The following is a 23,604-nucleotide window of genomic DNA, read 5'->3' as shown; positions in this document are numbered from 1 at the left end:
GCCTGGAATTACATATTGAAAGCAAAAAATGCCACAGAAAAACTACAGCAGGGACATGTGCAACCCCCCCCCCCCCCCCAAACTGAATCCACCTCTCACACACACACACCCTTCTTTACTTGTGTGCGCTGCCACCTTGTGGTGCTGTATATAGATAGCTAGGGGGCATTGGAAACATACCAGCCTTAGGACAGACCTTAGTGTTATTTTTATATATACACTGACAGTCAAAGGTTTTAGAACACCTGTATTTTTCCAGAATTCTTTAAATTTAAGCTTTTTGGGTCCCGAATCTAAATCTTACAACTTAAATTAAAAGGGCTGTCACATCATTCTGTGGCACCATGTTACACCCTCTGATCTATGTCTAGTTGGTTAAGGGGTAATCCTACAGCAAGATAAGTAATGTTTGGAAAGAATGATTGTTTGGATTCTGTTATGTCAGTTAAATCATATTTTAAAATGTTAGATCTTTTGTTCATAGACTACCTGTTACCAGAATGGGTTTTGAAGAATAAAAAGTTTCTATGTTAAATGCGCAACAAATTTCAAGACAGTGGTGCTACACGGTCCTTGACTGAAACTTTTTCCCATTGTCACACATGAAGTGGTTCTCGGGGGATTAGTTTTCTCTCTATAACTAAATTTCGTTATTTTAGCTTTAGGCTGGAATGTGCAGCAATTAAATCACTGTGCGTGTTACTCATGTTTATGGTGTTAAATACTGCAAAAAATAATTTCTATTTTGTATTTCTATTCTACCAGAAAAAAATGCAGCATTCAGTATGTTACTATTGCTTCCATACTTGGGCATTGTAGTAAATACTGAATCTGTTGAATTTCTCATTCTCTGTCACTTTACACTCTGGAAGTGATTCACAGCAGTTTAATACAAACTCCTTGCTGCCAAAACATAGCTTCTGTCATACCCCTTTACGGTCCCAGAGTTGAGAAATCGATAATTTATATTTTGGGGGATAGTGGACCCTGGCATGATTCAGAGTATCTTATAGATAATTGCCACTTTTTAATATTGTGAATATTTTTAGCTCATCCCTCTTCCATATCCCCATCCTCGTGGAACCTCAATTCAGGGTGCTCATTAGTCTGCTACTAATTCATTTAATTGATTTTAAGCGCTGGGCTGCCAGAGAATCGAGGGAAACGAGAAAGCAATGAGGGCTGCAATCTCTGAGTTTCCTCTCACCACCCTGATCCTGTTGTGTGCTGTTCCTCACCCTCGCTTCACCCCTGGCACGAGTAGTGACCGGGTGCTCTGCCACTGTGCCATTAGCCAGGTGCAACAGTACCAGATCATATGCTGAGGTAGCAGCAATGTAAGGGTCTCCCCTTGCCTGACACAGGTGAAAAGGAGTTGAAAGGGAGTCATGTGGCCTTCTCTGTGTCTGCAGGAAAGTTCCTCTTGCTAGGTTGAGATTGCATAGTGGCTGTGTGGTGCTATGTCTGTTGTTTTCTCTTTGTCTGTACTTGGGTCAGTTTTCTATATTGTGTCCTTTGTATTTGCTTTTAGCTCCCTATTTCTACTTCAGGGTCCATAGGGGGTCCACAGGGTTGACCTTGGGGTATAGCTGGATCTGGATCCATGGGCACCACGCAGTTAAAGCTTTAGCTGCTCCCAGGATGCACTTGGGTCCGTCCTCCTCTATACCCCGCCCCCGGCCACAGCACCTCAGTTTGAATTGGTGCCCGGCCGGAGTCGGGTCACCTGCGCAGGGGGGCTGCAGGAGCAGCCCCCAAAAGCTTTCTATTTTTATTTAAAAAAAAAAAAGAGCCTGTTAGATTTTTATTTTAAAACAGAGGCTCTAGTGTGGCAGCGACGGGCTGTCTATGCAGACGCCCACGCTGCCGCTCTCCTTCCCCGCTGGCGCCGCGACGCCAGTACTGCACTGGGGATCGCGGCGGGAGGCCAGAGTCCGTACTAGCCGGACTCTGGGTCCCTCCCTGGACTGCTGCCGGAGTCGCCGGGGACAAGGTAAGCCGCGAGTCGCCGATTAGCGGCGGCTCGCGGGTTTTGCCTGCAGATGCAGTCCTTTGCCCCCGGTCCTAGGGGACAGACCGGGGGCCGCTAGCGGTGGCGGCGGGCTCCCCCTCTGAGGAGGAATAACCCGTGGGACCACTAGACCACCAGGGATATATGGCAAGCGGGATGCCGGCAAGCCCTGGGGTTAATATGCTAGCCAGGGGAGGAAGCCTTCCCTGTCAGCGGCTCCTCCCCTCAGCTCAGCGCGCCTTTCAGCACGGAGTCTGGCGTCGCTGAGCTGCAGCTACTCGGCCACTCCTCCTCTGAGGTCTCCAGCGGCCATTTTCTCACAGTGGCAGCGCAGATCTCAGGGAGCACGCGGACCGGTCCCCCTGTGTACCTCTCCCCTGATTAAGGACAGCGTACACAGCACTATAGCCCTCCCAGACACTGAATCTGGGCAGGTTGATTGTAGTGGAAAGGTGCAGTGAGTATATCTTCCTGCATGGTATGTGACTTTTGCTAGTGCTGCCTGTCTGTGCTTATTTTCTACTTACTGTCAGCTTATACCTATCCCTTTACTTCTCCTACAAGCCCTACAGGTGTGTGGGGGAGGGGCGTTTCTACTGACCTCACTTATATAGATCACGTATTTGTGAGGTCCGTCACGTACAGTTGTGTGCTACTCAGTGCCATATTGTGGGCTGTTGTTCAGCACACCGGTGAGTGCGTTTTACTTCTACCCTGGTGCCAGATATATAATATATTCTGTCATGTCAGACGAGGAGGTTGAGCGCTCAGTGGCTCCGGTGTTGGCCTCCTGCGGACGCTGTTCTGCAGGAGTAGATAGGGAGGATTTGTCACAGGATGGCCTGTGTAGTCGATGCCAGGTGGCTCCTGGCCCATCCAGACCTTCTCTGGCGCAGGAACCACCGTGGGCGATGTTTTCTCAAGTGCTGGTGTCTATTGCGGACCGTCTGTCGGTCCCGACTGCTCTCCCTACTAGGTCGTTGTCCCAGCCGACCATCCCCCATTCCCCGGGTGTCCCGCAGTTATTGCGGAGTCCTCCTGGGTCTCAGTCGGTGGGTCCCTATGCGGGGTTGCCTATGTATATACAGGCTTCCCCTGTGCCGCAGCAGCCTGTGGTACCTTTTCAGGCCCCTATGGTGACTCCTCCACCCTGGGTGGATGTGCTCTCCAACTCCGTGCAAAATTTGGCGGCCGCTTCCTCAGCTTTTCAGTCAATGTTGCAGACTGACATGCCTTCTAGGATTTCAAAACGCCCACTCATGACACGGGCTGCTCAGGTATCGGACTCAGAGGGTTCCTCAGATGATGGGGAGGTCCCTGATGACACTGACTCGGACGCCTCGGTCCAGGAAATGGATACCAAGTCGTCCATTAATGTGCGAGCACTAGTTAGGGCGGTGCGAGCTATTCTTCTTATAGAGGATGAGGCACCGGTTCCTAAGTCGAAGTTTCCTAGTTTCAAAAAAACTAAGGTGGCTTCTGCGGTGTTTCCCCTGTCGGATCAGTTGACGGATCATATGGCGGTAGCTTGGCAGGCGCCCAGTAAGAGATTCCTTCCTCAGAAGCGGTTGGCTTCTAATTACCCCTTCCCTGAGGCACATTGTAAAAAATGGGAAACTCCACCGGCGGTGGATTCCCATGTCACCCGTTTAACTCGGGGCGCCACCTTACCAATACCGTCGATATCCTCGCTGAAGGATCCCACGGACAGGAAAGTTGAGACTTGCTTAAAGTCTATTTACTCCCTCTCCGGGGCGGTGGCCCGACCGTCCGTGGCCAAGGCCATTGAGGGGTGGGCCAATGCATTGGAAGATACCTTCCCGGACGACGCTCCGGATGTCCAGCGGGCGTTGTTGGGACAAATGAGGGACGCTGCTTCTTACATTGGAGAAGCTTCTTTAGATGCTAGTCTGCTGACCTCGCGGGTATCGGCTGCAGCGGTGTCTGCCCGCCGATCCTTATGGTTGCGGTCCTGGAGAGCGGACTCTGATTCAAAGAAAGGTCTGGAGGCCTTACCTTTCAATGGGGAATTACTATTTGGTCCGGACTTGGACAAAATAGTGGACACCCTGGCTAAATCCAAGTCGGCCTTCCTCCCTTCGGCGGCACTGCCTGCTAAGGTTCGGAGTTCGGCTTTTCGTTCCTTTCGGGTTCAGGGTAAGGCGAAAGGTCAGTCCTTCCCGAGACAGTCTGCGAGTAAGACGGCCTCTAAACCCAAGAAGCAAGCCTGGAGTGCTCGGCGCCCTTCTTCCAAGCAGGAAGATAAACCTGCGGCCTGATGGGACGGGCAACCCTCTGGGGGACCTCAGAGTGGGAGGCCGACTTCTTCTATTTGCCCAGTGCTGGCACAATACCACCACGGATGCCTGGGTTCGAGAAGTGGTCTCCCAGGGGTACGCCCTGTCTTTTCGGCACAGACCACCCCACCAGTTTTTCTGCACAAGTCCTTCTCAGGACAAGACCAAGGCGTTACAGGTTCAGGAGGCTATAGAGTCCTTGCTGAAAGCAGGGGTCATTGTTCCCGTTCCTCTATCACAACGAGGGACGGGGTATTATTCGTCTCTGTTTCTGGTGCAGAAACCCAATGGTTCTCATCGCCCTATCCTCAACTTGAAGTCTCTGAACAAATTCCTCAGAGTTCCCAAGTTCAGGATGGAAACGTTACGTTTCATCATTCTGGCGATGGAACCGGGGGATTACATGGTGTCCCTGGACATCCAGGACGCCTACCTCCATGTTCCGATAGCATCTTCACATCAGCGGTATCTGAGGTTCGCTATCCTTCAACACCACTATCAGTTCCGGGCGCTACCCTTTGGTCTCTCCACGGCACCGAGGGTGTTCACGAAGATTATGGCGGTCATGGCCGCACATCTTCGGAACCAGAATGTACGGCTGCTGCCGTACCTGGACGACCTCCTGTTGCTGGCGAGCTCCCCGGAGGTACTGCTTCAACATCTCCACCTGACGATCGCTTGCCTGCAAGCACACGGGTGGTTGATAAATTGGAAAAAGTCCTCCCTGATTCCATCACAGCGGATGGTTCATTTGGGAGCCCTGCTGGATTCGCGTCAGCAAAGGATCTTCCTGACTCCGGAGAAGGTCGCCTCCCTACAGCTGCGGATACGCAGTTGCCTGAGCCGTTGCCACCTGTCGGTCCATTCGGCTATGAGAGTTCTGGGGTCCATGGTGTCGACATTCGACATGGTGGAATTTGCCCAGTTCCATTCCCGGCCCCTGCAGGGGCTGATTCTATCAGAATGGAACGGGTTACCTCACCGGATCCGCTCTCAGGTGCTGGTGTTGTCTCCGGACGTTCGGCTATCTTTGGCTTGGTGGCTTCAGACAGCTCATCTGGTCGAGGGGCGCCCATTTTGGATCCCGGACTGGGTCCTGCTCACGACGGATGCCAGTCTCCGGGGTTGGGGGGCAGTGACCGGCTCTTTGTCGCTTCAGGGTCGTTGGTCAGCGGAAGAAGCACTTCTCCCCATCAACATCCTGGAACTGCGGGCAGTATACAGGGCCCTGCAGTCGTCCGGCCCCGCTCTTCACGGAAGGGCGGTACAGGTGCAGTCCGACAACGCCACCACGGTGGCGTATATCAATCACCAAGGCGGAACTCGCAGTCAGGCAGCGATGTCGGAGGTGTCTCGTATCCTGACTTGGGCGGAGGGTCACATTCCAGCGATCTCGGCGGTCTTCATCTCCGGAGTCCTCAATTGGGAGGCGGACTTCCTCAGCCGTCACGACGTGCATCCCGGGGAATGGTCGCTTCACCCAGAGGTGTTTCAGCTACTCGTGGACAGGTGGGGACTGCCGGAGCTGGACTTGATGGCCTCCCGTCACAATCACAAGTTGCCCGTTTACGGGTCAAGGACAAGAGACGCAGGTGCAAGTCTGGTGGACGCGCTGTCGGTGAAATGGACGTTTCACCTGGCGTATCTGTTTCCTCCGATATCCCTGCTTCCTCGGGTTCTGCGGAAATTCAAGCAGGACGGCGGCATGCTCGTGCTTGTAGCTCCGGCGTGGCCCAGACGTCCTTGGTACTCCGATCTCAGGAGCCTCTCCATCGACGCTCCGTACCTTCTTCCTCAGCGTCGGGACCTGTTGTCTCAGGGGCCCTGCCTTTACCCGGATCTGGGTCGGCTGTCTTTGACGGCGTGGCTCTTGAGACAACCGTCTTGAGGTCTCGGGGCTTCTCCAGTTCGGTTATTGGTACCATTCTCAGGGCACGCAAGCCTGCTTCAGCACGGATTTATCACAGAGTGTGGCACACTTACTTTCAGTGGTGTGAGTCCAGACATTATGATCCTCAGGTGTTCCGAGTTTCTAGGATCTTGGAATTTCTTCAGTCAGGATTGGATCTCGGCTTACGCCTTACATCTCTGAAGGTTCATGTGTCCGCCTTGTCCGTGTGGTTTCAACGGCGGATTGCAATACTACCAGACGTTCACACCTTTTTCCAAGGTGTTCTCAGGATCCAGCCTCCCTTTGTGCCTCCTGTGGCTCCTTGGGACTTGGCGGTGGTGCTACGGGTCCTGCAGGGTCCTCCGTTTGAGCCTCTTGAGGCGGTGGAGCTCAAGTGGCTGACATTTAAGACGGTTTTTCTCCTGGCAATTGCTTCGGCCAGGAGGGTGTCTGAATTGGGGGCGCTTTCCTGTCGCCCTCCTTTCCTGATTTTTCACCAGGACAGAGCGGTGCTCCGCACTCGTCCTGAGTTTTTGCCCAAAGTGGTCTCGAAGTTCCATATTAATCAGGAACTTGTTGTGCCAGCTTTTCAGTCCCCTGATCTTTCAGCTGGTGAGACTTCCTTAGATGTGGTCCGGGCGCTTAGAATTTATGTAGACCGGACGGCTTCGGTTAGGAAGTCTGATTCCTTGTTTATGCTCTTTGGTTTTCACAAGAGGGGTTGGCCTGCCAACAAACAAACGTTAGCCCGTTGGCTTCGTTCCGTTATTTGTGAGGCTTATGCACAGGAGGGCTTACCTGTGCCAGCCTCTGTTAAGGCTCATTCCACTCGTTCTGTGGGTCCCTCTTGGGCTGCTAGACGTGGCGCTTCTGTTCAGCTGTGTAAGGCGGCCACTTGGTCTTCAATTCAAACGTTTTTGAGGTTCTATGCGTTTGACACCTTTGCCTCTCAGGATGCATCCTTTGGGCGCCGGGTACTCCTTTCAGCACAGGAGCGTCCCCGCCCTTAGTTGTACTGCTTTGGGACATCCCCAAGGTCAACCCTGTGGACCCTGAAGTAGAAAACAAGAGATATGGTAAGAACTTACCTTTGTTATCTCTGTTTCTACGAAGTCCATAGGGTCCACAGGGCGCCCGCCCTGACGCACCTGGCTTCAAATGGGCTGTGTGGCTGGTCACCGGTTTTCCGTCTCCCATTTCTGTGAGTATGGTTTCTTGTGTGTTCCAGTCTTCCTTCTCTCTGTTTAGTCTCCTCCTCCGGCCTTGGCTGCTTACCAACTGAGGTGCTGTGGCCGGGGGCGGGGTATAGAGGAGGACGGACCCAAGTGCATCCTGGGAGCAGCTAAAGCTTTAACTGCGTGGTGCCCATGGATCCAGATCCAGCTATACCCCAAGGTCAACCCTGTGGACCCTATGGACTTCGTAGAAACAGAGATAACAAAGGTAAGTTCTTACCATATCTCTTGTTTTTCCAATTATGATAGAAAAGAAGTCAATCATCATTGGAAAATGTCCAGGTCTATGACTAACAGGTCTTCATTGACTACCTTTTCATACTTTTTGATATATGGATAGGAGGGCTACTCTTCCAGGCTTGGAAATGGGAGTAAAAAAAAAATCTATTAAGAATGGGGTCCATACATAGATTTCCTGGAACCATGGACATATTACACATATTCAATTGTACTGAGTGTATTTGGTTAGAAAATTTGTGATTATTCTCAAAATGGTAATCTCTTCCATGGCATGAGTTTTGCTGACCTCCTTCATCTCCCATCTCACATTGTTCTATGTGCAGTTTGTGAAGTGGATGATCACCTATTGCACATGCTTGCAGTGGTTGCCACTGGTAGACTAGCCTGATCTAACTCCCTCGTGAAGTGTCTGTTTGTACTCCTGCAGTACACTGCGATACCTTGTTTATTGCCAAAGTTAATCATCCCTCCGTCTTTTGCTAATGTTCAGCAAATTTCATGTGTTCCAGTGCATTTAGTCAGCTGCTCCATTGGTGACACAACAAGATGAGCCAAATTCGGTGCAGTGCTTTTCAAAATTTGTAAAAAAAAAAAGTGTTAAGGTTTCCTTATCATTAGAATGGATTACATACAAATTTGATGGTTCTGCAGCCTCTTCCCTGCGGCTGTGCAATACCATGCAAATCTGATTAAGGCTCTATATCCCCAAGGTCCAGGCTCCTGCAATGGATTCAGAGAAAAGGATTTAACATGAGCATAAATATCCTGTTTTTAGTCAGAATCCTTTATCTCATGACTAGAAATATTTATTTTTTTCTGCTGGGAAATAAGCCCCTTTTGGCCATGTATGAGAGAGAAGAATGCATGCTACAATTTAACATTTCATGTTTTGTTGCAAACTGTTACAAAGAAACTGCAAAATATTTCTTTAACGTATGTCTACAATTTATCCACACAGATGCTGCTGTCAGACTTTTCACATCACCACATTGAAATGGCTTGTACTCTGCTTGAAACTTGTGGCAGATTTCTTTTCCGATCTCCAGACTCCCACTTGCGAACTAGTGTACTTTTGGTAAGCATGTTCTTCCTAGGTATCATGCATTTATTTAGAGCATGTAGCTTTTTGGTATTATTTCTGACATGCCCCTGTGACTAGATTATGCATATCATTTGCAGGTAATCATTGATACTTTTATTCACTCTGTTGGTAATATCCAACTCCTGTGTAAACAAACCATTACGGTATAAAGTGGTTTTCCTGCACATCATAGAGATGTTGAGCTATCATAATAGGCAGAAATAATGGCAGCTTTACCCAGTGTGTCTCAAATCTAGTCCACAGGGCACGATAACAGTGTGTGTTTTCCATATATCCTTGCTGGAGTACAGGTGTTTTTATTACTGATTGACACATTTAAAATGTCCACTTGCGATTCTGTGTGGAGATTTGGAAATCATGCACTGTTGGAGTGCCCGGAGGGCTGGATTTGGGCACACAAATCTACTAATGACTGTTGGCTAGTACAATGCTATCCTGGGTCTAGTAGCAGCTGCTTTTTTAGTTGCTATTAGGTGGAACATAAATTGGATCTTACCTGTAACCTAGTAATCTCTTGATTGCTTGTCCCAATTTTCCCTGGCCAAACTGAAACAAAATGAAAACAGTTATTGAAGATAAAGGTTCAAGGCTGCATGTGGCAGGGACAGTGTACTGATGAAGACAAACTGGAAGCTACAAACCGAGACTAAAGGTGCATACTCACGTAACGATTTTTTGAACGATTCAATCGTTCAGTTTTAAGCAGCAAACGATGAACGATAACTACAATGCGCGCTCCCGTTTGTAGTTCTAGTTCATCATCCCTTCTGACTGTCCCACATAACGATTTTCGTTCAGAAAATCGTTCATGTTTTACAGAATGAAAGATGTCCGTTCAAAAAATCGTTCATTGCTCATGAAATCATTGACAAAATTGTTCACTACACAACACCAAATTGTTTATTTCAAGGGAAAAATCTGAAGGAAAATTGTTAACGAAAATCGTTGGTAACAAATTGTTACGTGTGTATGCACCTTTAGTTAATGGAGTAGTCCTGGTGACCCAACATCATAGAGTAGTGGTGTGAGTAGCCGATCAAGCTCTTTGGACTTCATACTTTTTTTTTTTTTCTTATTCTGTACAAGAGCACCTGATTTTATATTTTTATAATTGAATAAATGTATACTTTTTCGCCAAGTTCTATTTCAACCTGTCTCTTTAATATATCCCACTTTTACCCTCCTACCCCATTCCAGAAAGTTAGGTATTCTCTGATTTATTTCTGTCTTAGTCCCATAGATTCTTTACCTGATGACCCTGAACTTGCATAACTACAGTCTTTATCTTTATTGTAAACATCTGTCAGTGTTTACATAGCCCAGTATATATGATTCACTAAAAATGTCTTTTAAGAGTGTGCTGTTTATCCAGCTAGTAAGAGTACCCTGCCATTGTAGCAGGTAGAATGGAGGGTAAAGGATTTTGTAGACTGCGCTTTGCAACAGGAGAAAGGTTGCCAGCTTGCCTATTGGCATTAAGATTTTAATTTATTTAGGTAACTGAACCAGTTTGTATAACATATTGTAGCACCTCTGCGTGTACAGTGTGCATTTGAACACATTTCTAGTTAATGAAAAGGTGGCCTGAGGCCATGGCTAGAAATTTTTTTCTTTCTTTCTTCACACTCATTAAGCTGGCCACACTCTAGACCAGGGGTCTTCAAACTTGGCCCTCCAGATGCTGTGGAACTACACATCCCAGCATGCACTGCCACCTTTTTGATATAACAGCATGCAGTGCATGCTGGGATGTGTTGGACCTACATGTAGGTCCGAAGGACGAGGCCACTGATTACGCACAGGAACGTGCATCGTCTGTGACCTAGTGCGTAGACACTGGACGACCTAAACAATTTGTCGTAACAATTGCTCGTTATCGGCAAATTCGTTTACAATGTCATCTAGTGTGTACCCGGCATAAACCTTGGAGAGAGATAGTGGCCGAAATAAAGGGATCTATTTACTAAGCCTTGGATGGAAATAAAGTGAACGGAGATAAAGTGCCAACCAATCAGCTCCTAACTGCCACTTTACAGGCTGTGTTTTAAAAATGACAGCTGGAAGCTCATTTGGTTTGGGATTTAAAGTAGAGAAAGTACCAACCAGTTGGCTCCTAGCTGTCATTTTTCAAACACCACCTGTAAAGTGACAGTTAGGAGCTGTTTGTTTGGTACTGTATCTCTCTTTACTGTATCTCTCTCCAAGCCTTAGTACACCTACCCCTGTATGACATCAGTGTGGTTTCCATTTTCTTTCATTAGCATGTCCTCTTCATCTCTCTTCTCCTTCTCTCTGTACTAAGCTATACATTGGTTTATATGGTCTTGAAGGATAGCTTAATAGGTCATTAGGATTTCCGATATACCTTTTATTTATTTATTTTTTTTACAACTACTGTTTTTTATATTTATACAAGAATAAAATCGGATTAATCCTCTATAATATGGTACTGATGCCAAAGATGTTACATTTTAGAACCATCTCCTGTGCACATACCTTAATCACTGTTTTAATTAATAAATGAAAGCATATTTTGCGTAGAAAATGGGCATGCAAAATTAGGTTCTGCGCATTATCGAGACCCAGTGGGCTTTACACTCCTAGAGTGGCAGGCAAAGTTACTTTATTAGAAACTCATCCAAGCTCTAGAGCCTGTACAAACACCTAATACCAAATAAACGGCTTACCCAATTTTATTTACTACACATGGCCTATTCCATGCATAGGTTACATTGTTTTAATTAGAACCTTAACAGTTCTTGCCTTTATGGCAACATACTAGTGTATCTTCTGGTTGGGTATGGATCCTGAAGGTCAGAATACCGACAGCAGCATCCTGACAGTCAGAATCCCAACAGATTTTTGTAAGTATTATAAGCCTAACCCTCCCCCTAACCCGAAGTCTCCAGCCTGACCCTAATACCTCCGCATTCTGTTGGGATTCTGGCAGTTGAGATGCTGCTGTCTGTATTTCATTTGCACCCTGACTGTCTGGATGCTGAGTACATCCCCTATCTTCTACCATGTATTTTGGAACTCTAACGTTATATGTGGTTTCTAACTACAAATAAATGACAAAATGTTACACTTGGCAATAGTCTGTATTTATTGGGCTTTATAGCATATCTGATACTCTACTGCAGCCAGGAAATACTTGTGCAAGAGACTGTATACTAGTGTGTCAGCAAAATTCTGTTAAGCTCAGTTTCCTGAATACTCATCTCTCCTCTTTCCCTCGCTAATCACGCAGGCACACCCTTGCCTAAACATGTTTGTTCTTTAAAGGGTATTTTGTGCCCCCCCCTCCAGAGGCCAAGTTATCGTTAAAAAAATAATCTTTATTACGGCGGTGCATGACGATGTCTGTATTTTAGATTCTCTGCTAGTTTGTCCACTCTCTGATGCCACCCACCCTTTCTGTGTGGTTAAATTTCATTGCAGTCTTCAGATTTGGAACCTGTATACCAACTAGTGCAAGTTTGTCATTATCTGGACGTGCGGAGATGACAAGTTCTTTCCCTGGAGTCCAGCCTGGACATCTAGCCAACATTGAGCTGCCTTCTCTGTGTGCTACACTACTTTTTAGTAATTTTTTATTGTAATTATGTGTACATTATTGAGGTTCTGCATTTCTTGCTTGTCTGGCCCCTTGTGGTGGTTCCTTGCTATTATTTTATACTCTAGCCCACAGGTTCCCAAACGTGGTCTTCAAGGCTCCCAACAGTTAATGTTATAGAGATATCCTTGGATGAGCACAGGTGGTTAAATCAAATTGACTGCGGATAACAATGGATATCTCTAAAACCTGAACTGTTGGGGAACCTTGAGGACAGCGTATGGGAACCTCTGCTCTAGCATTCATATACATGCTCTACATTGATGTTTTACTGCTATCTGTTGCTGATCTTTTGTAATTTTCCTGTTTTTGTGTATCACATTTCTCCTTATTCCCATAGTTTCATTAATCTGACCCTAGGTCAGGCTCTTTTAAGGATGTGATTCCATGCTCTGTGTTCTACCAAGGTTACATTACTTGTATATATTGTGTAGCTACCTTACACCTCCAGGTTCTGTGGTTAGTGTCCATGTCCATTGACCCCACCATTTTCCACACAGATGTGTTCAAACATCAACATTCCTCAGTGCCTGCAGACACTTCAAAACTGGTCAAAGGCCCATGCTTCTAGGCAGGCTACCTCTTCTCCACATAGTCTCGTTACACATAACGAGTGAGTGTCATGCGACGGTCACGCTGAGCATGTTGTTTGTGTGACTGTTCTTCTTAGAGTGCATCTGATTCGCAAAGTGACATGAGTTGAACGCACAAGCAGCTTATGCTGATTAAAATTAGATGCAGCATGCCTATATTCTGTGTGCGACTGTGGTTATATCTGCAGGCAAAATGCTACGTTAGTGTCATCGACTGTGTCACTGTATTATAGTATTACGCATACAGATGCAGTCCCACACAGAATATAGGCATGCCGCATCTCCTTTTAAACAGCATAAGCTGCTTGTGCATCACTTTGCGTATAAGAAGCGGTTGAAAGTAAAAAGTTGCATGTAAAGAACTCTGTACTACCGTGTTGCACCATGGCATGGCGCGACTGGAAGGGCTGTTTAACACGCAAGGAGGCCAGACGTATGTGGACACATCTGTAGCTGTTTGAGGTGGCAGCCCTGGCGCTCTTCTGATCAACTTGACTGTAACAATAGCAGAACTAGCAGTTAGTACTTCCAGGCATATAGGAATGTGTATTTTCTTATTCAGAGTCCACAGGGATACCATGGGGGATATTATGGTTGGAGACCAGACACCAAAGAGTTAAAGCTTTCAGCTCCCAGGATGCCTCGGGTACTCCAATATATATATACCCAGCCACAGGCCTTCAGTTGTCCGTTTGGTGTGGCAGGGTTCAGGCGCACCTTTGTAATGGGGCTGCTCAGGCAGTCCTAAGCTTTTATTTTATGTTTCATTTTATTTTATATGTTTTTAGATTGGCAGTACTGAGTGTCTGAATTAAGACACATGTACTGCGACTCAGTCTACCTCCGCTGGACCGCAACACCAGTAACAGGGCTGGTGACTTTGGTGGGTCACAGCTGAGCTTGCTAGCAGCGAGGCTGGGACCCGGACTGGAACCTGACGCACGGAGATGTTTAGCGATTCCACGCTTATGGGATATTGCTGGTGACGCACTGGAAGTCGCTGCAGTCAGGGCCCAGAGCGTCCTCACTAAACTGCCGTGGCCTTATCGTCTGGTGCCGGGGATTGGCAGCAGATTCTTCTGCCACGATGCCAGCATACCCGGCAGCTCCTCCCCCCGACGCAGATTCATCAAATGTTTCGCGCGTCTGAGTCGCTCAGTCTACCCTCCTTGTATATGAGACGCTCACAGTCCGCTATCTGTGTGTTGCTGTAGCTGTTGGTCTCAGAAGAGTTTGGCTCAGTCTTCCTGTATACCTGTCCCTTGGATCAGGTGTGTATATAGTGCTCTATATCCTACCATTCCTCATGTTTGGGTAGTTGATTCAGAGTTTGTTGCAACTATATTACATATGTATTGTATGTGACTGCTAGCTGCTGTATTGATACTGTGTTTTACTTTTGACTGTCAATTATAACTCGCTGTTTTTTCTCTCTGGGCTGTGGGTGTTTTCTGGGTACTTCACATTTACTACCCTGTGAAGGCTGTCACATAGAATTTGCATTTGTTGCCTTTAATTTTGAATATGTCAAAAGGTAAAGGGAAACAGGAGGTGGAGGCCTCTTTCCTAGTTTCATGTAAATCCTGTCTGGCCAGTTTGTACCCTCAGGATATTATAAAGGATGGTTTGTGTGTTGTCTGTTATAAAGAGCAACCTCACCAGTCCAGTTTACCTGCCTCTGAACAAGAGCCATCTTGGGTGTCCTCCATGTCTCAGGTAATGAAGCAGTTTGTGGATCATATTATTATTATTATCCTTTATTTATATAGCGCCACAAGTGTTCCGCAGCGCCTTACATAGTACATAGAACTAATAGGTGAACAAGAAACAAGTAACTTACAGTACATTACATTACAGTGCAGGACAAGGACACAACTTATATACATTGCTGAAATAGTGATTAAAGCACTCACAATAAGCTGCCGGGAGTTGGCAGTCCCGTGTTAGGTGCCCTAATGGGGAGTAGAGAGTAGTAGAAAATGTAAAGAGAAGCACATGAGGGAAGAGGTCCCTGCTTATGAAAGCTTACATTCTAAGGGGAGGGGCAGACAGACAGGCGTGACACAGAAGGGGAAGATAGGAAGGAAAGAGCATGAGGTGGGTTAGGATGAGTGCTGAAAGGCCTTGATGAAGTAGTGGGTCTTGAGAGCCCGTTTGAAGATTTGTAGAGAGGTGGAGAGTCTGATAGGGAGAGCATTCCAAAGAAAGGGAGCAGCACGGGCAAAATCTCGGATGCGGGAGTGGGAGGAAGTAATCAGTTGGCAAGAGAGGCGGCATGCATTATGACTACTCCCATGCTGCCTCCTTGTATGGGGCTGTCCACAGCATGCCACGTTTGCACTCCTATACATCCTTCCTGGAGGGATGTATATGACCATTATAGTGCGAGCATGGCACAGTCAACTGTTGAAAGCAGACCGGTAGTTACTAAGGCGCCTAAACGCAAGTTATCTTTTTATCAGTCTGCTCAGCATATGGATTCAGACGAATCATCAGAGGAATTAGATGATGCACAGGGTTCTTCTCCTAGGTCTAGGTCTAGCTCTGGAGAAGAGGACCAGCCGTCCACAGTGGATGTTCCTCCTTTGGTGAGGGCGGTTAAATCACTCCTAGATATTCAGGATGATGAACCAGCCCCTAGTAAGTAGGCTCTAGTGTTTAAACAGCGGAAGATGGCCAAAACTGAGTTTCCTAACACCGAGCAGCTCGCTGTGCTTATGGAAGAGGCACCCGGATAAACTGTTTTAGTGAATGAAAGATTAACATTATTTCTCAGCTTCTGAATGTACTAAGAGGGAGGTACCTCCTACTGTGGATGCTCACGTGACACACTTAGTCAGAAATGCTACGTTGCTTATTCAGTCATATTCTACAGATAGGAAAATTAAGACATGTCTTAAGGCAATATTTTCATCGTCGGGAGCTGTTACTTGTCCAGCTATGGCAGGAGCCTGAGTAGCTAAAGCTGTTGAAGAATGGACAGGGGCATTGGAAGACTCTCTACCCGATTTCTACCAGAGAACTTTTGATGTATATCTTCCACATATGGGAAGTGGCCTCCTATTTGGGAGGAGCTGCAGTGGAAGCTGGAAGTTTAGCTTCTAAAGCATCAGCAGCTTCAGTAGTAGCGCGCAGGGTCCTTTGGTTAAGATCCTGGAAAGCTGATACAGGATAAAAGAAGGCTCTGGAATAATTACCTTTCTATGGAAATCTACTTTTTGGAGCAGAGTAATATAAGATAATAGCTACTCTGGTGGCTTCAAAGTCTTCAGGTCTGCCATCTACGGTTACAATAAAATCTTGGCAGTTTTCTCTCTCTTCTTCCTCAGGGACGAGCAAAGGAACAGTCTTCCTCCAAGCCGTCGACATCCAGGCGACAAACTTAGAAGCTGGACGTCTGCCCGCCCAGACCTCTAAGCCGGACGACAAACCCTCGGCCTGATGGGACGGGTCTCCTCCTGGGGGATCCCAGAGTGGTAGTCCAACTTACTGGCATCAAACAACCACAGATGCCTGGGTCCAAGAAGTGGTCTCTCAGGGGTGGTCAAAGCTTTGGCCCTTCAGGAGGCCACTCACTCCCTGCTGCAGGCAGGGGTAATAATCCCGGTTCCTGTGTTGCAACAAGGAAGGGGTTATTATTCCGATCTATTTTGATTCAGAAACCAAATGGGTTTCATCACCCTATTCTAAATCTAAAAACCCTCAACAGGTTTAGCCATGTACCCAAGTTCCGTATGGAAACTCTCCTGTCAATTATTTTGGAAATTGAGCCTGGGGATTTTATGGTTTCCCTGGACATTCAGGATGCGTATCAGCATGTTCCTATTCTACGGTTTGCTGTCCTTCAGCAACATTACCAACTTCAGGCACTGCCCTTTAGCCCATCAACAGCTCCCCCCCGGGTATTTTACCAAAATAATGGCAGTTATGACTGCCTATCTCAGGCGTCAGAGAGTCAGAATTGTGCTATATCTGAAAGACCTTCTGACAATGGCACAGACTCCAGTCGTTTTACAAAACCATCTTCAACTGACCATAGACTGCTTACAAAAGCACGGCTGGATCATCAATTAGAAGAAATCATTTTCTCCAATACAGCAGATGGTACATCTGGGAACTCTTCTGGATTCTCTCGGGCACAGACAGTGTTTCTGCCAAAGGACAAGATTGTGGCACTATCGTTGCAAATATGCAAGCTGCTTCACAATCAAAGGGTATCAATTCTGCTAGCAATGCAGGTCCTGGGATAAATGGTATTCACCTTCGACATGGTGAGGTATGCTCAGTCCCTTTCCAAGTTTCTGCAAAGATTGATTCTCTCCAAGTGGAACGGACAGTATCATCAAATAAAGTCCCAGAGGATGCTTCTTACTCCAGAGGTTTGTCAATCCCTCTTATGGTGGCTGATAAAGGATCATCTGAACAAAGGGCGCCCATTCTGAATTCTAAATTGGGTGCTTCTTACCACAGACACCAGTCTTCATGAATGGGGGGAGCAGGGACATGTTATCACACCTTTCAGAGAAGGTGGACAAATCAGGAAAGTCATCTGCCAATAAACATTCGGTAACTGCGAGCAGTATACACAGCACTTGCCATGGCACAGGACCTGCTCCAGGGCAAGCCGGTCCAGATCCAGTTCAACAATACGACAACAGTGGCCTATCTCAATCATCAGGGAGGCACAGGAAGTTACGAAGCCATGAAAGAATTGACAAGGGTTCTGATTTGGTCAGAACGTCATCTTCCGGTTTTCTTGGCAATATTCATACCGAGAGTACTCAATTGGGAAGCAGACTTCCTAGGTCGCCAGGACATACACACCGGAGAGTGGTCTCTCCATGTGGGCGTGTTTCAGCTCCTGGTAAACAAATGGGATCTACCAGATATAGATCTCATGGTGTCACGTCACAACCACAAGGTCCCCAGGTACGGGTCCAGGTCCAGAGACCCATCAGCAACCTTTGTGGATGCACTGACAGTAAGATGGGACTTCAAGCTGACGTATCTTTTTTTTCCTCCGATTTCCTTCCTCCCAAGAGTTCTCAGGAAATTGAAGCAGGAAGGTGGAACAGTAATATTGGTGGCTCCGGCTTGGCCCAGATGTCACTGGTTCACCTACATACAGAATCTATCCATTGACAGTCCGTATCCTCTTCCGCTATGGCAGGATCTGCTAATGCAGGGTTCCTGCCAGCATCTGGACTTACCTGGTCTGTCTTTGACGGCGTGGCTCTTGAGTCTTCCATCTTAAGAGCAAAAGGTGTTTTCAGTTCTGTAATTCAGACAATGCTTAGGGCACAAAAGCCTGCCTCTGCCCTCATTCATTACAGGGTTTGGCATTTTGGTCAGTGTTTTGCCCATAGAAAGTATGATCCTATGGTGTTCAGGATTTCCTGGATACTGGCTTTTCTCCAGGCGGGTTTAGATCGTGGTCTCTGCCTGGCCACTTTGAAAGTGCAGGTTTCTGCACTGACACTCTGGTTCCAGAGGAAGATTGCCTCATTACCAGATATTAGAATTTTTTTTCAGGGAGTTCTGCGAGTTCAGACTCTTGTTTCACCGCTAGCACCTTGGAATGTGTCGTTGGTTCTTAAGGTTGGTTCTACAAGCTTCCCCGTTTGAATCCCTGGAGTCTGTAGATTTGAAATGGCTGACAGCGAAGACACTTTTTCTACTCGCTATCTCTTCTGCACGCAGAGTCTCTGATTTGGCAGCGCTTTCTTGTTGCTCTACATTTTTGATTTTTCACCCGGATAAAGCTGTTCTTTGTACAAGGGAGGGTTACCTTCCTAAGGTAGTGTCCCATTTTCATGTAAATTTAAGAAATTGTAGTTCCAGCTTTTCAGGCTCCAGACCTCTCTGTAGGTGAAGCCTCCCTGGATGTAATTTGTGCTCTCCGTATCTAGGTGGAGCGTACAAACTCTTGCAGGAGCATCCCCCACCCTAGGGGACCTGCTTTAGGACATCCCCATGGATCCCTATGGACCGTGAAGAAGAAAATGAGAGTTATGGTAGACTTACCTTTTTGTTAACTTTCTTCGAGGTCCACAGGGCACCCACCCTGACGCACCTGGCTGCATGGGTACATTTTTTCTTTCGGGCACAGATTCCCTCATTTTGTGTAAGAGTGTTTCTGATGTATGATTTCTCTTCCTTCTCTTGCCTTGACGCTTGTTAACTAAACTGAAGTCCTATGGCTAGGGGCGAGGTATATATGGAGGTGGACCCGAGGCATCCTGGGAGCTGAAAGCTTTAACTGTTTGGTGCCTGGATCGCTCCAACCACATTACCCCCATGGTATCCCTGTGGACCCTATGGACCTCGAAGAAGAGTTATCAATGGTAAGTCTACCATAACTCTTATTTTTTGGTATGTAATGAATTAAGGCCTCCCTCCAAAAGGAAAAGTGAGTACAACAGCTGTTTGACACATGGGAAAGCTTGATTGATATATTGTCTCCCCATATCAAGGCCCAAAATCGTTACAGTCCACAGTGTAGTTTAAAACTCGGCTGCTTCTCCAGGATGATCTGATATCCTTCTCCTTATAACACTGTGGTTCTCTGTTTTTTTTTTTATTTCCTGCGCACGCCTGCCTGATTCTTCTCTTTATCATTTATTTGTAGGTTATCTCCTACAGTTGTCCACCCTACTGGATTATTTAATTTGTTTGTAGTGTTTTTTTTTTTTTTTCACGTGGTTGTTGCCACTGTGTTGGCATTTCACTTTTATCTAAAGTTCTGCTCTTATGCAGATATATGATGTGCTGGTATGATGCTTTTACTGTTATTCTTTTTTTTCTTTGTGCATTGCTCGTGTATTTTTGAACTGATGCTTCAAATTAAAATGTTATTTTTGGCAAAAAAAATGGATTGCTTTTTCTTTTTTTAAATGTCCTTTAAAAAGCAAAACTTGCATTGAATATCTCAATGGAAAAATCCTCTCTACTGTCAGCATACCTTTAGAGGTCTATGCTACGCTGCTTGTGTGGATGTTTTATAACTCACTGAATTGTCAACTTACATACATCCTGTTGTGCAGTTAAGACGTTTTAGATGTGCCTAGTGGTTTACATTGTTTCTCTATTTAACTTTTAAGGATTTTTCTCTTATTTGACTCAATAATAATCTAGTCAGACCTGCTCTATGTAACACCAAGCAGTATACATCGGTATACTGATAAATGTCTGTAAAAGTACAGATTTTATTTGTTGGTGAAAATGTGTTCTATGGTTTTTGTTTTTTATTGTAATTTTAAATCGGTAATAAAATTTATAGGTCAGACGAATTTCAGCAGCCAATTTTATTTGTATGGATTTATTATTCTCCAAGATTCAGTGCTGCTAGGTAGTAGTGTCAACTAATATTTACTTATTTAAAAATATTAATAGTGCAATTTTGCCTTAAACTTCTGCATGACTAAAATTGACACATGTCTATGAATCTTGATTTCAATATCCATTTAGTAATATTTCTGAAAATTCTTTAGGAACAAATGATGCGCAAAAAGCAAGCCATGCATTTGGATGCACGATATGTAACAATGGTGGAGAACGCCTACTACTACTGTAACCCTCCACCAGCTGAAAAGACTGTGAGAAAGAAGCGGCCACCTCTGCAAGAGTACATTAGAAAATTACTCTATAAAGACCTTTCAAAAGTCACAACTGAGAAGGTCAGTCATGTGTAATTGTGGTATATGGAAGGAAGTTAACTACACAGAATCTGTTATGATGATTTGCATATTGGATTGCCATGTTTAGTATGCATTTTGATGTTGAAGTGCAGACAATGGCTGGATGTACAAAGGCCAGTGTAGCAGAAGGCCTAAAACAACAACCCCTGTCCCCTTAACTGGTAAAACTGTGGGTTCCATAAATACTTAGATTATTTCATGTATATTATTCAGCTCAATAACACAAAGCCTTTTGATTGTGATGTTCAATTGTCTTTACTTGCTATTTAAAGACCTCAAGACTGTGCATCTTTTAAAGCGCTCACATTTACACAACTTGCTTTTGTTAGTGCTTGCTGAATGTTTTAAAGAAAATCTAATCATTTAATCAATTATGTCCATTTTAGGTTTTGCGGCAGATGAGGAAGCTGCCTTGGCTGGACCCTGAGGTTAAAGATTATGTCATCTGTTGCATGATCAACATTTGGAACGTGAAATACAATAGCATCCATTGTGTGGCAAACCTCCTGGCCGGCTTGGTGCTTTATCAAGAGGATGTTGGGATTCATGTGGTAGATGGTGTGTTAGAAGATATACGCCTAGGGATGGAGGTAAATAGAAAAATAATGCACTTATATTTATGTCACACTTTTGCATTCACGTCAGGGTTAATAATATGTAAGGGGCTCATGTAGGGAATGGGATCGAAATGCCGGCGGCGGTTGCCCGACAGGAAGAAATTCCTGACAGAGGCAGGTAAGTAGGCCAGCCTCCCCTGTACCCCCCCTTACCCTAACCCTCCCTCAGTGGTGCCTAACCCCAATCCCCCCCCCCCCCCGTGCCTAACCCTAACCTCTCCCCGGGGGTGCCTTACCCCCAAACCCCCCCCCTTACCGCTACCTAACCTCTCCCTCGGAGTGCCTAACCTCTCCCTGGGGGTGCCTAACCCTCCCCCCTAGGGGTGCCTAACACTAACCACCCCAAGCATAACCTAACTCTAACCCCACTAACTATCCATTCTGGATTCCGGCGTCGGGATTGTGACCGGCGGCCGCCCTCATGTAAAGTTGGACGTATTTGTAACCTGAATGTTAGCAGGTCAAAAATGCATTTACTCCCTTCTGTTTTTTTGGGAGAATTTTACAATGCGCTGCTCTACAACAATAGCATATGCCCCAGGTTTACCTCAAGTGCAGCATAGAGATGTGACTTGATCATTTTAGTAGTGATTGTGAAGTTGTATTGACTAATTTGTAAACTATAAAATAATGTATTGAATTGTGATATTCACGAGAGTGCTGTCTTGAAATCATATTTACCATATAAAATACAATAAAATATAAACACTAATGCAGAAATGTTTGACTGTAATGTGAGTATTTTTTTTTTGTGATTGTATTTTCTTTTCTATATTTAGGTTAATCAGCCAAAGTTTAATCAGCGTCGGATAAGCAGTGCTAAATTTCTCGGAGAGCTTTACAACTACAGAATGGTTGAGTCTGCTGTTATATTTCGCACACTTTATTCCTTTACATCCTTTGGTGTAAACTCAGATGGCAGTCCCAGTCTTCTTGATCCCCCTGAGCACTTATTTCGTATCCGATTAGTTTGCACAATTCTTGATACTTGTGGACAATATTTTGATCGCGGATCCAGCAAGCGCAAACTGGATTGTTTCCTTGTTTACTTTCAGGTATGATGCAGGGTTTGTATGACTTATACACACTAATGTTTAAAAAAAACTTAAATATTTTAGATAATGCTCTAATTTAAGGCATCCATTTTGCAATGCTTACTGGGCTTTCTGTCTGATCTTCTAACAGACGTTAGTGCTCATTAGTGCTGTTGCTTAGGTGCCCATTTTACACTAGTTACAGAAGCAAATAAGCAAATCACATTCATGTGTCGAATTGTCTAACTTGCACTAAAGTGAAGTGTGTGGTTACTGACAACAAATATACAACACATTTGGCTTGAAGATAATTTAAGAATTTCTTCATGATTTTATTTTCTGTGACAAGGTCCCAGAGACAAACCTTCTTAATCCTATCTTTCCACCCTTGCAAGTTGATATAGACTAGCAACTAATGTACTGTCCTAGGGATTTATGTAAACAAGCACTTGTATTATGATTCACTTGGAAAAAACTATTGCCTTTCTTCTAATTGAGGACACTGCCAATCTTGGTGTTTTGCAAACTAAACTTGCTTGCAAACTTGCATGCTTAGATTGCAGTCTGGCCCCCACTATGGTTAGGCTTGATGGGATGCTGTCCTATGGAAAGCACTGTGTCTGACGTGCTGATGGGGGGGTAGGAATAACTTTTTCTATTGCAGAGTTACCAGGGAAAATATCATGTCAAGTCTACCTCTGTCTCCTCCCTTATGCAGTTACTTATTCACTAATGATTTATGGGACACTGGCCTCAATCTAGAACACCTGTTCAGTTTCTTAGGTGAACTTGTTTTTATAAGTTGCTGCTGCTTGACTGTAGGAGTGTTTGACTTTGCTGTTCTGTGTCATTGCTGTGCATAGGCACAAATCTAATTCAGATTTTCTTCTTTGGACTTGAGTCTGCTAGCTACAATTGTGTCTATTCATGCCTGTCCATTGAATCAGTGGCGTAACTTCATCCCAGGTGCCCGGAGGCAAGATAAATGTTGGTGCCCCCCTCATATTAAAATGTACCACGCCCCCCCCGGAACCTATGCCAGCCCCAGCTGCCGCCCCCCTATGCAGTTCCCCCAGTAGTGGTCCCCCTGTGCAGTGCCTTCTGTAGAGGTCCCCCTATGCAGTGCCGCCTATGTAGTGCCCCCCAGTAATGGTCCCCCTATGTAGTACCTCCAGTCCAGTAGTGGTCCCCCTTTGCAATGCCCCAGTAGTAAGCCCCCTGTAGTGAACCCTGTAGTAAACTCCCTGTAGTAAGCCCTGAGTAATGCCCCC

At 45.8% G+C, this 23,604-nt stretch overlaps 1 protein-coding gene across 3 annotated transcripts in view; it reads left to right on the top strand.

The window, feature by feature from the left end:
• The window catches only part of UPF2 (UPF2 regulator of nonsense mediated mRNA decay), a 124,746-nt gene that overhangs the window by 58,766 nt on the left and 42,376 nt on the right, over positions 1 to 23,604 (top strand). For all 3 annotated transcript variants that reach the window (XM_088468764.1, XM_088468762.1, XM_088468763.1), the window contains 4 exons: positions 8,633 to 8,749; positions 20,476 to 20,661; positions 21,069 to 21,272; positions 22,079 to 22,354. In XM_088468764.1, the coding sequence (XP_088324890.1) occupies positions 8,633 to 8,749; positions 20,476 to 20,661; positions 21,069 to 21,272; positions 22,079 to 22,354 (783 nt within the window). The remainder of the gene's footprint in view (positions 1 to 8,632; positions 8,750 to 20,475; positions 20,662 to 21,068; positions 21,273 to 22,078; positions 22,355 to 23,604) is intronic.

This window comes from Taudactylus pleione, unplaced genomic scaffold, assembly GCF_031769625.1.
Source record: "Taudactylus pleione unplaced genomic scaffold, aTauple2 ptg000086l, whole genome shotgun sequence".
NCBI lineage: Eukaryota > Metazoa > Chordata > Amphibia > Anura > Myobatrachidae > Taudactylus > Taudactylus pleione.
Note: the sequence above shows the minus strand (reverse complement) of the source record. Positions and strands in the feature narration are given on the sequence as shown.